Source organism: Cydia pomonella, chromosome 1 (genome assembly GCF_033807575.1).
Source record: "Cydia pomonella isolate Wapato2018A chromosome 1, ilCydPomo1, whole genome shotgun sequence".
Lineage (NCBI taxonomy): Eukaryota > Metazoa > Arthropoda > Insecta > Lepidoptera > Tortricidae > Cydia > Cydia pomonella.
In genome coordinates this window covers 35,180,532-35,196,933 of record NC_084703.1, presented here as the reverse complement: position 1 = coordinate 35,196,933, position 16,402 = coordinate 35,180,532, and the positions used below count along the sequence as shown (strand labels likewise).

General features: G+C 38.3%; 1 protein-coding gene across 2 annotated transcripts; it reads right to left on the bottom strand.

The window, feature by feature from the left end:
* Positions 1–702: 702 nt before the first annotated feature.
* Positions 703–15,269, bottom strand: LOC133521160 (ATP-dependent RNA helicase bel). Of its 2 annotated transcripts, XM_061855968.1 has the most exons (13): positions 15,036–15,269; positions 14,198–14,294; positions 13,200–13,379; positions 9,955–10,220; positions 9,406–9,549; positions 8,037–8,248; positions 7,549–7,674; positions 7,094–7,448; positions 6,489–6,615; positions 6,170–6,322; positions 5,416–5,611; positions 4,540–4,715; positions 703–2,500 (listed from the first exon to the last, which is right to left on the bottom strand). In XM_061855968.1, the coding sequence occupies exons 1-13, from the start codon at positions 15,078–15,080 to the stop codon at positions 2,391–2,393; spliced, it is 2,187 nt and encodes a 728-aa protein (XP_061711952.1). In that variant the 5' UTR covers positions 15,081–15,269; the 3' UTR covers positions 703–2,390. The 2 variants fall into 2 exon arrangements, with proteins under 2 accessions (XP_061711952.1, XP_061711961.1); XM_061855977.1 differs by lacking the exon at positions 13,200–13,379.
* Positions 15,270–16,402: the final 1,133 nt, after the last annotated feature.

Sequence of the window (16,402 nt, the reverse complement as noted above, 5' to 3'; positions counted from 1 at the left end):
TATAGAGCTAAATACTTTACAAGGTTGTTTTATTAGGTCTAAGGTATCTCTCATATCTTAAACTGCCACGCTCGAGTATTACCGAAAATTCCCCTATTCGCCGCCTTTGGTAACTGATTGTCTAACAAGAACATTCAATACTTTTCGGCAACTGGTTACCAAACTCAGTTGCCATCGCGGCCGGAGGGTAATTTACTCTAACTGTTTTTATTTATATGTACAATAAAGTATATACATACATTTTGGCATATTCAAGCGCGCGGGGACGCGACGTGCGTACGTGAGCGCGTGTGACAACCAACTGGCTTGCTTTTGTACCGTGAACGGGACGAGATTCGTAGGCATAAATCCGAGCTCGCGCAGAGTTACATAGGCCTGCTTTCACTCCGGGAGAGATAAGGCTACTAACAGATCTATGCCTTTGAATGCCAGTCAGAAGTCGCATTTTTCTTTAAGACTCGAGTCCGGATTCAATTCTGAGCCTTAGTCAGCTTGAAGGTGGGTGAAGTAATTTGAGTGTATTATTATTACTGGGGTTGAACTCTTGGCGCCCAGGGAGGTCCAATCCATAGTATATAATTATTTGGTTCACACTAGTTAAATAGGTATAAGTTTCTGGGTTTCTCTTATAAGTGCCTTTGCAGCATTTAACATTGTAAACCAATATCAATGATAACCGTAGCGAGAATAAAACAATGAAACTTGATTCTTATTTTTTTATTGATAAATTCACATTCAAATTATAGACCACTTTGATGACAGATATTACAATATGGGAGTTCTACAGACAAATTTTAATTAATATTACTTATCATACTGTATCGGTACTTTTCAATTTCTAAATCTACTAAACATTAGCTACATCGATTTTAGGGTGCATAAATGCCTCAAAAGTTCTGTGTTAGGAGTGTGCCAGCAATGAGACTGTCAGAAAATAGATAGTTTGAAATACATTATTACTTCATTCAAGATTTCCACAATACACATGATCAACGAAATTCAAAAATATTTTTATATTTATAAGACTACTTCATAACATATTATTTACTGTCAAATTTGATTAAAAACCTACGCTAATGTTTACCCATGGACTGTCAAAAGTTTATTATAGACCAAAGCATTCCATTATTCTAATCTAAGCTGTTCCATTGATCAGGTATTAAATAAGTTTAAAAGGTATACAATAAAACACATCAATTTAAAATAATAATCATCAATCTCGGACGGGTTAAAAATAAAATAGAATAACGAGGAAAAATAACACAATTTAATTTCATGATCTTCAAATAAAATTGCACGAGGTCCATGGATATCATAACGTGGCGTAATAAAATATGAAATAATGGAACAAAAAGTGATCCTTAATTACGTCCACCGATTTCATCCAGTCTTATAGACAGTGCCATTCACGAGGACTCGTATGATCAAGCTATTAAAGGTCAGATTTGTCAATTTTAAGAGTTATAGTGAATGACACGATCTATACGCGAATGATTCACAGGTATCAGTATGCCCACGCAAAATAATGTTAATATTAAGAACAGTATTGCGAGGGAGGTTGCAATGTAACCCGCCAATTTATTATATATTATAACCTGCCCGCTTCAGCATAATAACGGTATTGCAAGTCAAGTGTAAATATGATGTATAGTGGGGATTGTTTGTCAGTAAGCTGATAGCGGGAGTGGCGGGCCACACTGCAGCCCCGCGGCAGCGGCCGCGAGCAGCGCGCCTGAGATTCAGAGCTCGCGGTCGCTCGCATTTACACCGCCAATTCACACTCGCACCGCACTCCATCCTGTCATGTCACACGTAAACGTAGTCAATTCAGTCTACCGTCAAAAATAAGATTTCTAAGAGGCATCCCTACCGCCTCCGCATTCACCAAACAGATTTAAATAAAATCTGTTTCTTTTTTTATATAACAGCAAACTTGTTATCGCTTGTTAACTATTTAAGTAATAAAAATGATGTCATAAACATGCATTTATTTGAAAATGTTATTGCTATAAGCTAATATTTGATATCCACTAATAGGGTATATGGTGTAGGGTATTTCGAAATAAGGCAGAATAATTTTCTTGTATTACCCTCTTGAGATAATAAATAATTATGTTACAATCTGTATTGCACACCTTTTATGAGTGTTGCCAGAGTAGTTGAAAGAGACAGGCAAGATTTCATATTAGGGAAATCAAGTATCTTTGCTATATAAAAGGTGTTGGAAATAATATATCTCATTATTGCGTTGTTATTATCCGCTGTTCTAGATCCAAAATCCGCATGAATCTGAATGTTCGCGGATGTTAGGTATAGATGATGTTGAACCTTAAGGTTAGTGATGAACGATGGCGGACGCGTCCAGGGTGGGTGCGAGGCGACGGGCGCGCTTATGAGTCCCACCAGTCGGGGCCGCCGCTGCCGCCGCCGGCGCCGCCGCCGCCGTACGACCCGCCGTAGTTGCCGCCGTATGAACCGCCGCCGCCTCCATATCCAAAACCTGCACAAAACACATTCATTCGTTGTGCTGGCATTCAACATGTTGCACATATTTAATTTTTGGCAATTGTATTTTATACAATCGTGATAGCTTTTCATTCGAGTACCGTGTTTAGGCAACGAAGCTTGCTGAGTTACCCAAGTGAGGTACGAGATTGAAAAGCTTGATTAAATCACTATTGTATGTAATACTTTTTCTACCAGGACTCAAAAACAATAGGTACTATGTTTACTATAAAATCTAAATGAGTAATGAAGTGGGTAAGTGTCTCACAAGGAAAGGTACCCAACTGTCCGGTTCCGATTTGATTTATATTTATATATGTTATAGAGTAGTCTAAAATAACGGACACGTATTTTTTTTTAGCTGCCCAAGCTCAACCTATTGAGAGAAATTGTCCTCCAAAGTACTAAAAAATTACTAAATCTTCTAACTCCTATAGAAAGTGATGCTCAAGCAACTTGCTAGTTAATGGCTGGTTTGAGTATATGTTTGAAAGCAGCAAAAAATAATGAGCACGTGTTTTGTTATATCGGTTAAAACTCATTTTTTCCTAAACAATCGACATTCGAAGTTTTATAATATCTTATCGCTAAAGTTACACATAAAGACGGGTTTTTTTTAGGACATTAGGAGTTTAAGCAGATATAACAAAGCACGTGTACATTATTTTTTCCTGTTCTCAAACATATACTCAAACAAGCCATTAACTAGCAAGTTGCTTGAGCATCACTTTCTATAGGAGTTAGAAGATTTAGTAACTTTTTAGTACTTTGGAGGACAATTTCTCCCAATAGGTTGAGTTTGGGCAGCTAAAAAAAATACGTGTCCGTTATTTTAGACTACTCTATAACATATATAAATATAAAGCAAATCGGAACCGGACAGTTGGGTACCTTTCGTTCTCAGTAGACAATAAATGTACTACATAAGAGTACCCAAGTCATAGGACAAGATCCTTGAACGGTACAAACTTAAGAGTCTGACTAGCAGACGTAACGCCCAAGACGCTATTGCCTTATTCAATATATGCAGGGGTCATTATAACTGTCCAGAACTACTAGAACATATTGGTTTCCGTGCTCCAACCTATAGAACACGAACTGCATCCTTGTTCGCGGTGCCTGCTGCGTCGAGTAACGCTGGAGCCCGTGCCCCGCTTCGCAGAATGTGTCAAATGTACAATAACGACCTAGTCTCTTTATGTGTAGTCCCTCGTTTCGCTTTTTGAATGTTATATGTGTGAATCTTGTCAGCACTGTAACTACTAATATTATCGTCAGTGTAATAATAATAGTTTAGTACCTATTTAACCTAACATTTTATACCTCAATCCGAAGACAACGCCACTTATAAATTATTAGTTTATACATCTTGGTGGGAATTGTCTCAGGATGTAGGTTGCACTTATAATGTAAAAACTAATATCCTCTTTTTGTATCATCTGCCTGTCTGTTTTTCCCTAATAAATAAAAAAAAGACAAACGCGCGAGCCGAAACACGTGATTGGTAATTTTTTTATAGTTGACTATAGCGTATCAAAACGAATATTATAGATAAGTTGGGTACATGAAAAGCACGCAATTATGGTTTGGTATACGAAATCTTAATTCAACCATTGCAGTCGACGAGTAGAGAAAATATTGTATAGCCGGGTCCACACAAGAGCGAGTATACGCGCGAGGCAACTTACTCACGCACAATACGGCCAGTGTAGACGTGCCTCGGCCGAGGCGGCGCACTCGCACTCGGGCGAGGAAAACGCGCGTGTGGACCCGGCTTATTACACTCGTTTTGTATCTCATTCGTCTGTTCCATCAACGGGTACTAGGCTAAACCGCCGCTCATACAACGCCAATAACCTTCATACTTTTAAGTTTAAATATCGGATCGCTTGTGACAGTAAGGGTCAGTTGCACCAAACCGTCTGACACCGTTAAATCGTTGGCAAAATTTTAGTATTGATCAGTCTGTCAAAGGCGGTTGGTGTAACCTTTTCATATGACGAATAATATTTAAAGGACAAACGATGAACTTACCAGAACCGATAGAGGAGGCTCCAGCGCTCCTCGGCGGCTGGCGCGATTGTGTACGGAAGTCGCGGGCTCCGAAGCCGCTGCCGCCGGCGCTGCTGAAGCGGCCGCCGCCCGAGCGGCTGCCAGCGCGGCGTCCGCTGCTGCCCAGGCGCCCGTCGGCTGCGGTGCTCGTTAGCCAACTGTTGTTTTCATAAACGCTTTAGTCATAGCCGATTCAATATTTGTTATAGGAACATTATTACACTGACTGTTATACATAGTAAAATGTAGACTTAATATTTAGTAGCGCAATGCAAAATCTAGTACTATTTCCGCAAATCAAGTCTTATTCTTTGACACAGGTACCGTCAGATGGCGCTGTGGCGCCTAAGGAGACTGAATACTCTGTAATATGAAAGTTACTCCATGATTTGCAGTAATGTCCGTTCATTCAGTGTTTCCATGTGCTGAATTAAAAAATCTTGGACGGACTTAAACGAATGCTTTGAAATTAATATTAAGAGGGTTTACCTAGGAAAACAAAATACTAATTTAAATTCGATCGCTCTTGGATATTCGGGCGATAGAGAGGCAGAAAAAGAAATTTTGATGATCGTTTTTCGCGGTATGGCATCAGTATTCTGTACGGATAATTTTGTTGTAATGGTATCTCTGAACAGAGAGGACGTCATTCATGTTCAAATAGCGTTCAAAATTTAATATGTCACTTTTGAACCGCTTTTTTCCCAGTAAATGGTAATATTTTTAAGTTATAATAGGACTATTAGAGATTTGGGGTTATTTAAAATTAAAGCAAAAATATAAATACTGCAGGTTCCCTCGTATCTTTGAGATCGATCGTGCTCATGCTTGGTAAAACATAACTGGAACGAAATTTACTTGGGTACATCCTGCTTGGCCTCCACCAACAGCTCGACGAGGTCGCGGGCCAGGCCGCGGTTGGAGTCGTTGAAGAAGGACGTGGCCACGCCCAGGTTGCCCATGCGTCCGGTACGCCCGATGCGGTGCACGTACTCCTCCACGTCGGACGGCAAGTCGAAGTTGATCACGTGACGAACGTGAGGTATGTCGAGACCTGTCACCGACAAGTTAATTTAACTGTGTCGATTTTTATATAACATAACGCATACATACATACCTGAGATCTTAAATTATTCCTTCAGAGTTGATAATATGATATGGTGGAAAGAGATATTATAAGTATAAGCGGCCTACTAATATGGACTATCCCGTTTTTTTAAAGATTAGAATTTTTCTAACCTCAAATTACTGGTAATTAACTTTTTCTTCAAAAAACAATCTAATCTGAATAAAGAGAACAGTAGTCTCTATCATTTACTAACATGGATACTAATTCGCGTTGTTCATTATACTATTGGATAAGTTTAAGCCTAATTATAGCAGTATAAAGTAATTGGGCATTTTCAATGGCATATTTTAACTATACATAAAACTGACATGTTAGCCTAAAGCCAATTTTTGTATATAAGTATTGAAATGGTTATTATGAGAAATCTTGTAGGAATCGTTGCATATACGAAGAATAATAATTTGATTATCTAGGAAGATCAAAGTAAATAGCCATGGTCTAGCTTGAAGCAATGCGCTTAAAGAGCAATAGTATAGAGGTGACCTCTAGCAGCCACGGCGGTGGCGACGAGGATGGGCGTCTGCCCGGAGCGGAAGCGGCGCAGCGCCTCCTCGCGCTCGCGCTGCGTGCGGTCGCCGTGGATCGACGTCACCGGGTACCCGTCGCTGTCCAAGTATTCCTCCAGTTGATCCGCTCCTGTACAAACGTTACACGTTTAAATTTCCGAAAAGTTTCATAATAGACGGAGTCAAGTAGAATTTCCAAAATGACACATACTTTCATTCATTTGTTCTATTCGCCTCAGATAAAAATAACTTGATATATAATTTTAAACCATGACTAGAAAAGAAAAAAAACGTACCTTTCTTAGTTTCAACAAACACCAGGGTAAGTTGATCCTCCTCGGGGCGGGAACGTTTCAGCAAGTTAGAAGCGTTCAGCAAGTCCAGTAAGAACGAGCGCTTTTGTGACTCTTCCACCCAGACCACCTGTGACACATACAGAATGTACTTATACAATGTGTTTAGACAGCTATGCTGGACCTGTTTGTGATGAATTTTACACATTATTTACAGCAAATTTTAAATTGACTAAAGGAAAAAAATTGTGTACATAAACCTGTTTCTTTTTTTAAATTATAAATAAAATGTGTCTTTACATTCTATACTATGTATTTTAAAAAACGAGGTCGATGACCTGTATTTTATTTGATGTTAACATCATATTCGCTAAAAATCAACATCAAAATCATAGCGCAAACTACAGTATTACACAATTTACACGAGTCCAAACACGATCTTTCTAGACATTATGTAGTTTTAGTATGCGGTTTTATTAACCAAATGACACCCACATTTGAATACAAAAATATCATTTATCACCCATTTTAACACTTATGATATTTTTTCCTTATACCTATATTATGTACATGTATTATACTGTCAACATGGCGATAACTTTACTAACCTTCTGGGTAATGTTCTCAGAAGTGGAACCGACTCGTCCCACCGCTAAGAAGACGTAGTTGCTCAAGAAGTCCTGCGCCAGCACTTGTATCTGCTTGGGGAAGGTGGCGGAGAACATGAGAGTCTGGCGCTCGCCAGTCTTCGGCATGGTGTGGCACTCGACGATCTTGCGGATCTGGGGCTCGAAGCCCATGTCCAACATGCGATCGGCCTCGTCGAGTACAAGATGGCGGCAGTGGTCGAGAGCGACGCGGCCGCGCGCCAACATGTCCACCAGGCGGCCCGGCGTCGCCACCAGCAAGTGGCAACCGCGCTCGAGCTCGCGGAACTGTTCGTGGATCGGTGACCCACCGTACCTAATTTTCAATTCAACCGTTAAATGACAATGTAACATATGCAAGCATTTAACTTATCAAGTTATAGAAAATGTAGTCAAAACATAGAGATGATACGTACACCACACAAGGGCGCACACGGGAGCGGTAGGCGAATTTCCGTGCTTCATCGAAAATCTGAGTAGCAAGCTCTCGAGTGGGCGCCAGCACCAGGCCCAGCGGGTATTGCTTGCGTCGATTGTAAGGTCTGGAACACACACTTCTAATTAACATACTCGTACAATAAAACTTTTCCATTAGCGAAATGACACTTGATGAGGAATTATAGTTAAGAAGCAGCAAAAGAGACATAATTGATTTCTTACCTATTCAATGCCACATGAGGAAGCGAACAGGTTTTTTTTTTATCTCTCGTGGGCAACATATTGCGAAATTTAAAGAGCATACCTATATGAGATCATTGTATTTGTTACGTCCACTTCTATACACGAAAGTATTTTAAATGTTCATCTCTAGATACATAAATGTGCATTTGTTTGTTAGTCATGGGGAAAGCATTTTTATTCGTTATTTTATTTGTAAGTGTATGGATATTAGTGTTGTACGAACCCCATATGCTTGACCGGGCCCGCCTCGTACATCTGGTTGAGTATGGGCACGAGGAAGGCGGCCGTCTTGCCGGAGCCGGTCTGCGCGCAGGCCATCACGTCCCGGTGCCCGAGCACGATCGGGATCGCGTACTTCTGCACCGGCGTCGGCTTGTCGTAGCGAGCGAGGCTTATGTTCGACCGCATGATTTCCGTCAGGTTAACATCCTCGAACTGTCACATATACATTAATACATTATTTTAGGCCACAGAGTAGACGACAGAGCGGCAGAAGGCTAGTGTCTGTATAAGAGTACTTGCTTATGTCCACTATTTACAAAAAACTGATATGCCTGTTGGTAAAATTTTGCATGAATACCTACTAGTATTTGGCTAAGCGTATGCCGAGACGCAGGCGACGCAGTTCCACGCAGCGCAGATTTTGTAAAGCATGGAACGTCCTTGAGATACGTACGCTGCTGCGCAGGCACATGCGACGTAGACATGAGTCTGTCCGTAGTGCCAGTACAGATTTCTGCGCGACGCGTGCACGTCGACATGAGTTATTTAACAATATCTTATAGGCAGAACATTTAATTGATATAGTTTGTTGTAAACCTTGTTTGTATGATACACAATATAAATGCGGAAGTAACTACCTGTTACCTCTTCACACTTAAACCCACTCACCCTTAATAGATACGATTTGTTATATAGTTTGAGGACCAGTAAAGTACCTAGGGTAACTTTTATTAATCATCATAAATCATAATCATCATTCCTTGCAGACGAAGTCGCCGGCAGAAGATACTAGTAGACAAACCGAGAAGTATTTTCAAAAGGTCATATTCAATAAAAGTAGCCCAGACTTATCTATAACTATGTAGGTACTAGACATGAATTCATCAGTCCAGATAAGATTATACATATATGCATACAATGTTTTATATTTAAAGCATAACCTACATAGAGAAAGGCATCCAATTATGCTAACAACGTTTTTAATATTGCTCAGTTTACAACTTTACACAAAGGAATGTGATTACAAATGATACATCGACTATCAAGTTTCGCTAAAAAACTGATCTCTATTTAATTCATTTAAATAAAAGTGATTTATGTTGATGGATGCAATAAGTATAGGTTGTCTGATGGTCATATGACAATGCAATTTATAACTATGTATTGACCATACAAGTTGACATTTTATTGGTTACATAATATTAATAATGTATATTATAATATACCTATACTACTACTACCCAAGATGGAAATATTTTAGTTATTTTAGTTTTCTATATAGATAGTAAATAAATTATGTAATAAGAAATTTATGGCGAGTGACATTGACCGTTAAAGGTACCTTACATGATTAGTTGTGGAAAACTTACGCTAGTAATGAAATCCGGCACGCGGTCACCGCTGGCCTCGACCGGGATGTCCTCATACTTGGAGAAGTTGATCCCGGTATTGCCCGTGCCAAACAGCTCCAACTCCTGCCGCTCGTCGCGAGGTAGCGGGACCGTCCAGTCATTCTGCACAACACATCATGAAATGTAATATATTCAGTATGATTATGAATCTTTATAACACCAATGCAGAGTCGTCAGAGCTACCATGCTGATAATGACTAACGAGTCAAAGAAATACATAAGGTTAACCGCTTCTCTAGCACCAGATATTAGCTTGACTGGTGTCTGAAGGCAGCAACATTTTAACAGATATTTTTATGAATAGAACCTTGAATTTCGTGGCCTGGGTGGATTCTGTTCAAAAGAAGTCCACAGTTGGGTTAAAGTTTAAAAACATTTAAAACATTCAATGGTAACATTCAGCCATTTTAGAAGTCTTAGAAACGGGTAAATCCTGTAAAGTTCGATTTATTTGTCAACAATCAATTGTTACGATACAAAACGAAATAATGCAAGTGCAGGATTTACCTCATCCCTGCGAGAGCTCGAACGGCGGACATCGTCCGAGGCCCAGCGCGAATTGCCGCGGTCTTCCGAGCGCGGCTCCGGCTCCTTCCAACGGTCGTTGCGCGGCTGCGGCGGCTCGTTGAAGTCCTCGTCGCGGCGCACGTCGCGCTCCATGCCGCGCTCGCGCCCGCCGCTCGAGCTGCCTCCGCGCCCGCCGGAGCCGGAGCCCCATCTGTCGTTCTCACTAAAGCGATCTGACTCGCCATTTTGATATCCCTGATCACGACCTAAACAACAATGATGATTCAGTAAAATACTAAATAGGTAATTCATATGCTTTACAAGATACATATTTCAACGTCAAGCCTTGCATTCAAGAACTTGCGTTCAAATTTAATGGTCTAATATTTGTGATAGCTCATAAGGTACATTTTCATACTAAATGAAACATTGGCATGTTTTTAATTCAAATTTTATCTTGCCTTGGAATTTTTTAGGAAACTTAGTATGCTTGAGATTTTTCACATTTTCGTGCTCTTTAAGTGCATTGTGAAGTAAATTTCACGCAATTCCCAAAAATGTATGCGTCATTCTTATCAACATGAATAATATGACATGAAATATAATTGGAGCTCAGTTGTGGTGAGTCAGTGCATAAAACTTTTGTCCGTTCCTTTTTTTTATATGCCCATTACGCCATAATTTGTATGAAAAAGACTATGTCTCAATTTTTTAATGAAATATTTCTGTATTACAAGCCATATGTTAGGACAATCAGTATATAAACATGACAAACAAACAATGCTCACATTTATAGAAATAATTTTCTGATATAAGAAAACAAGCAGGATGGTAATTCATTAATTGGATTCAAAGAAAATCACAAAAGAAAGGAATTCCATTGCCTTACTGTTTTTAAGAATAAGGGAATATGACGTGACTCTATAGACGACACTGCTTGTGATAAGCAAAACATAACTAGAAAAAATTACATGTTTACATACATTATTTACATAACCATTTCGCAAAGCTTGCTTTGTATGTACAGTATGATCATTTCCACTTTGACACTCGAGACCTCTCGGTTTTTAATTGTAAAGGTTCGTGTTTTCACGCAGAGTATATAGAATCCTAGAATGTACTCACATAAAATATCTAAATATTCAAGTCAACTTTTCATGACACATGTGACAGGTTAGCTTTCAAAATAAAAGGAATTTGCTTGGAAAGAAATTATCTCTAATTTACATCTTTCTAATGCAAAAAATAAATGTTGTCATGGTCATAACTACAAATCTGGCTTCATTATAATAATTACATTAAACAAGGAAAAGAGTGATATGTTGGGACCTGAAGAAAGGTTGTAATTATGCCATTAAATGAGAAGACGAATTCTTAACAGAAGAGAAGCTATAAAGAAGAGAAGAAAATCAAAGTCTCTAATTCAGACAGTGAAAGTGATTAGCCGGGTCCACACAGAACGAGCATACGCGCAAGGCAATTTCCTCACGCACAAACCGACCAGTGTAGACGTGCCTCGGCCGAGGCAGGACGGTCAGGCGAGGAAAACGCGCGCGCCGCCTCGGCCGAGGCACGTCTACACTGGACCCGCATATTGAGTATGTATGGTTTAATTATTTTTTCATTAATAATTAATACAAGCCAAATCTGTGTACTTCATAGGTATTACTGTAAAAACTATCTGTACTATCTGTAGTATTGTGACAGGTGATCTACATTACTGTTAAGTGCACACTATGATATTATGAATATGCAGCAATATGTCTCATGTCATTTGCAGTTACAATCATCTCTCCCAATGCATGTCGAGAATTGCCGAGTGTCAAAGTCCAAATAATCGTACTGGCCAAATAATTGTACACATAAGTTTATAGAAATAAGATCTTTAATCTATTTGCCTACGGGTAGCTTAACTTGCAAGTAAGCAAATTTAAAAATAAAGACCTGAGCCTCTGTTGTTTTGTGTGCATGAAACCCAATTCCGAAAACCAAGACATTTATTAATATTTTAGTAATCCCTTCCACCCTGCTCCATATGGCAGTAACAGCTCGGCTTTTTTAGTTCCATCTGGCCTGGCAAATTTTCTGATATATACAAAATAAATTCAATGTAAATAAATATATATAAGTAGGTATTATATTTTATACTAGAGAGCACATGTATAACCACTACCAGTTTTGTCCTTGTTGTTTATATTATAACCCACTGTTTTTACGGTTCCATAGTGAACAAGCAACACCAATTATATAGATTGTCATAGTCAAATCCTTCTATCTCTTTCACCTGTCCATAGCTGAGTTCATATAACAATTTGGTTTAGGTATGTTATAATTATAAATCACATCAACATCATCACATAAGTAAGATAAAACTGTAATTTAAAAATCTCTGGGGTACCTCCCCGACACAAAACGAAAGGGATTTTATTACAAGCACCCCATAGTGTACATGTAGACGCAAAAAAAAAACAAAGATCATTTTACTATTCAAGGACAAATTTTCATTCTTTAGCAGACTGTATGAATTCATAAAGATGTTTACATTTTAAAATTATCATTATATGTCAACCCTATAAGCTTACTTAATCAGTAAATAAAATAAGTAGACAAAATTAAACGTTACTGTTTTTCAGACAAAAATAAAATTTGTTTCTTAAAGAGAAATGCAAAAAAAGTTGTCTACTATATAATTTGTGTCACTTTGTATTGTGTAAGGGGCTTGTTTAAATTAGATTTGTTAAATAAGTAACAAAGATCTAATTATGCCGTACACTGAAGTGATCTCCTGCCTGCTATCAGTGGAAGATTCAATTATTGGTTGACAGCTATGTCTTATTGGAGCGTGGGTCAAAAGTCAACTGAGATAACGACTTTTGTACTATAGGCACCTAACATTAATACCTAGCGTGTGGTGGAGACCATAGATAACTATCAAATGACTAGTAGCTGTAAGCATTGCAAATATAAAGCAAAGATATAGGTATAATATTCTTTCGTCAATGTTGGTTATTATTAAGAAAATTTAATAAATGTGTCTCAAAATAGTATTATGTTTAAAGAGTCATATTAACTTCATTTAAAATATATTATCAATAAAGCAATTTAAAATGTCACTAAAATATAGTTCAATTATAAATTACCAAGAGATTTAACATGTTGAGCAAGGCTGGTTTTAACAGGAGACTGAGAACTACATATATCATCTATGAGGTGGAGTCAATGTAGACAAAGAGAATAAGTATTACCGCGGTCCCTGCGCGGGTATCGCGAATCGTAGCCGCGATCGTAGTCACGGTCGCGGTCACGCTCGCGGTCGTCGCGCCGACCACCACGGTCGTAGCCTCTAGAGTTGCCTCCGAATGATGAACGGTTGTCCCTCGACTCGCTTTGATGACTGTCTAAGCTTGAACGCTTAGACTCTTCTCCTGAACACAAGTTAAGCTCATGTTATACTAGGACTAAATTTAACTTCACAATCAAATCAAATTTGTTAATTAATGATGATATATCCCGGAAGTAAGATTTAGTCTAACTACTTGATGAACTTGTTATGACTATTTTGAAAAAACTATCCCACAATATTCAATTTGAGTAATAGGAACATCAATAATGTTATCAATGATAAACAATACTGGACTAATTTTTAATTATCCTATCACAAAATAAAATGTAAAATATAAAATTATACATACATATATATTTCCTACACCATTTCTATTAAGTCACATTAAATAAATAAATTTGAACACCCATAGTAATGCTTTAATTGTGCCTAACCAATAATCCAACAAGTTATAATAATGTAGGTTTAGAATGTGATACACAGACATGTCAGTTAGGTAACCATTAAACTTATATCAACTCAGGGACTTAAATGAGCTGAAGGAAGTCATCAAAATATCCTCAACCTTTTGATGAAATATATGCATATTGCTATTTCATGGACTAAAATGAAGCAAATGGCAGTATTGGTAAGTGCAATGAAAATAGGCTAACCAAGTAATCAGCAGAGGCTATAAACATAATTCTATTTAAATAATATGCACAGCTCACAATACTTGTATGTTATACAAAGGTCACACAATGAAGTCAGTTCATTTTTAAATCATTTGAACTAATATGTAGTAACTAAGTAAGAGAAACTGTGACAGCAATGAGCAGTATTGCTTATCTTAGCTTGTGTTCAGCCAGCCACCAAATCAAAAAGCACCTACCTTAAACTAGTTTTTGTGGATGATCTTACCCTGAGAAGTGTTGGCCTGCAACTGCCTGCGCAGATGCGGGGGAATGTAGCGGCCAGCACTCTTAGGAGCCGAAGGCTGCAAGTCCAGACCAGCAAGCTGTAAATAATAACCATCAAATGAATGCTCCCTCAAACATACTTTCTAATTTTATTATTTAGAAAATCAATACTTGACAACTAGTGTAACTCATTGGACAAGTGTGACCTACCAATTTATAACTATACTGTTTACATTATAGTCCTACTAATAATTTTAGCATTCTGTAACTACAGTTTAGTGTATATCCTGATAGATATGTAAAGCTAAAACAAAACAATCTGCCCATTCAACAGTAAGTAATGGGACCAGTGGGACAAAATCTCGTGCTGGGATGTCAGGTAGATTAATCTGACAACAAAAATGATTTCAATCCCATCACACAGACCATGATATAATCAAAAATAGTATCGAAATACTTCATCAACTCGAGCGAAATTATAGCTGTACTTCCCGCCATGACATGCAATATACGTAACAATGACCTCACGGTAAAATATGTTGTAGAAGGCAGTTGCCTTATAGTGCATATCATAAGAAAATTGCCAAAACATATCACCGATTCGCGGTCTGCAAATTAAATCAAATGGTCCCTGAGGAGGTCGCCATGTTGGTTATCGCTAGCGGGACACGTAAAGTAGAATCGAGTTACTCATTTCCAAAGCAAGACAATATGTAAACCTCACCATGAATGAGGTTCCTTATGAAAATTACGCATAGATCATTTCAAGCCCAATTCAATAATCAGTACATGAACAAATAGAAAGAAAAATCAATACAAAGTACACACGAGGTACCGACCTGCTGCTCTAGACCTGTTCCATTTTGGTTGGTAACATTACTCATATTACTACCAAGCGGTACGTTTTTTTGGGAACTTTGCTCGAAAAATACTATACAAATACAGTCTACAATTAATTTTGCACCAACACAAGTTCACAAAATCACATGAAAAGGCTACTAATTTATCTCCCAAAATCACTTTTCATTCGCAGTTATTGTTCTTCACGAAATTGACGGAATTATAAAAGGATCATTCACTCTCAACGATGTTTCCATATCAAATTGTTTTCTCCCCATAGCCCGTTTAAGAAGACGCTACGCTTTTGTCGCAATGTTTTGTAAAGATACGATATAAAGCTTTTAAGTAAATAAAATATACATCAACCTATAATTTATTAATAAATGTCAAATAATTACTAATATATTTCTTTAGTTCTTTTTCACTATAAGGTCTATAAGTGTAATTAAAGACATATGATAGTCTGGCAAACACAACTTATCAATTAGTAAGAAGTTAAGAACCAGGAAAACTTTACGCATCCCTTTCTTTTGGGTGTAAGTACTAGCGTAACACAAAGACAGTATGATTCTCTCTGCCTGTTTGAAATGAGACAGTCCTGGGCCAAACTAAAATTATAAAAAAATACCCTACTTACCAAGAAATTGAGCAACATTTTTTACCCACAATTGGGTAACTTTATAATGTAGCAACATTATCGATACGAAAAAACTGCTTTACCGAAAGAGTTGGTCATTTCCGTTTATAGTTTTTCTATCGAACAATAGATGTCGGTTTAGCAACGTATGGCGACGGTAAATTAAAACGTACAGGTTACCCAACAATAGATGTCGCCTTAGCAACATAAAGCGACTGTAATGCGTATGTAAGGTTTGTGTTCGTCGCCTTTAAGATTTAACAAGCGCTCAACCTAGCGCTAAGAGCGTGCTACTTTTAATCCGAAGGTTGCAGGTACCGAGCAGGTACGTCCTTTGCTCGTACTAAATCGGAACATTCGGAACTTTGTACAGTCGCCATCAGATGCATCGGAGTGGTCGAGGTGCTCATAAATATCTGAACACGCACTCTAGCGCCTTATAGTAATAATCTTCTATATAGTAAGCGCCCATAATAGAGGCGTGTTCAGATATTTGTGAGCGCCTTGGCCGCTCCGATATAGGCATCTGATGGCGACTGGACGATATACCATTGGATATTTACCAGTCGCTTTTCGGTGACAGAATCCATCGTGAGGTAACCGAACTAAATCCGATAAGGCCTAGTTTTCCCTCTGGATTAGAACGTGTACAAGAGATAAATATTTTGTTTTCTTGCTATGTAGCTGCTCTACAGCACGTGTCCTAACTCATAATGTTGTATATGTAAG

Coding starts and splice junctions, on each gene's coding strand:
- LOC133521160 (XM_061855968.1), bottom strand. CDS start 15,080: ATGAGTAATGTTACCAACCAAAATGGAACAGGTCTAGAGCAGCAG. Junction 8,249..9,405: donor TGCCGGATTTCATTACTAGC/GTAAGTTTTCCA, acceptor TATATGTGACAG/TTCGAGGATGTTAACCTGAC. Junction 6,616..7,093: donor CTGAGAACATTACCCAGAAG/GTTAGTAAAGTT, acceptor TATGTGTCACAG/GTGGTCTGGGTGGAAGAGTC.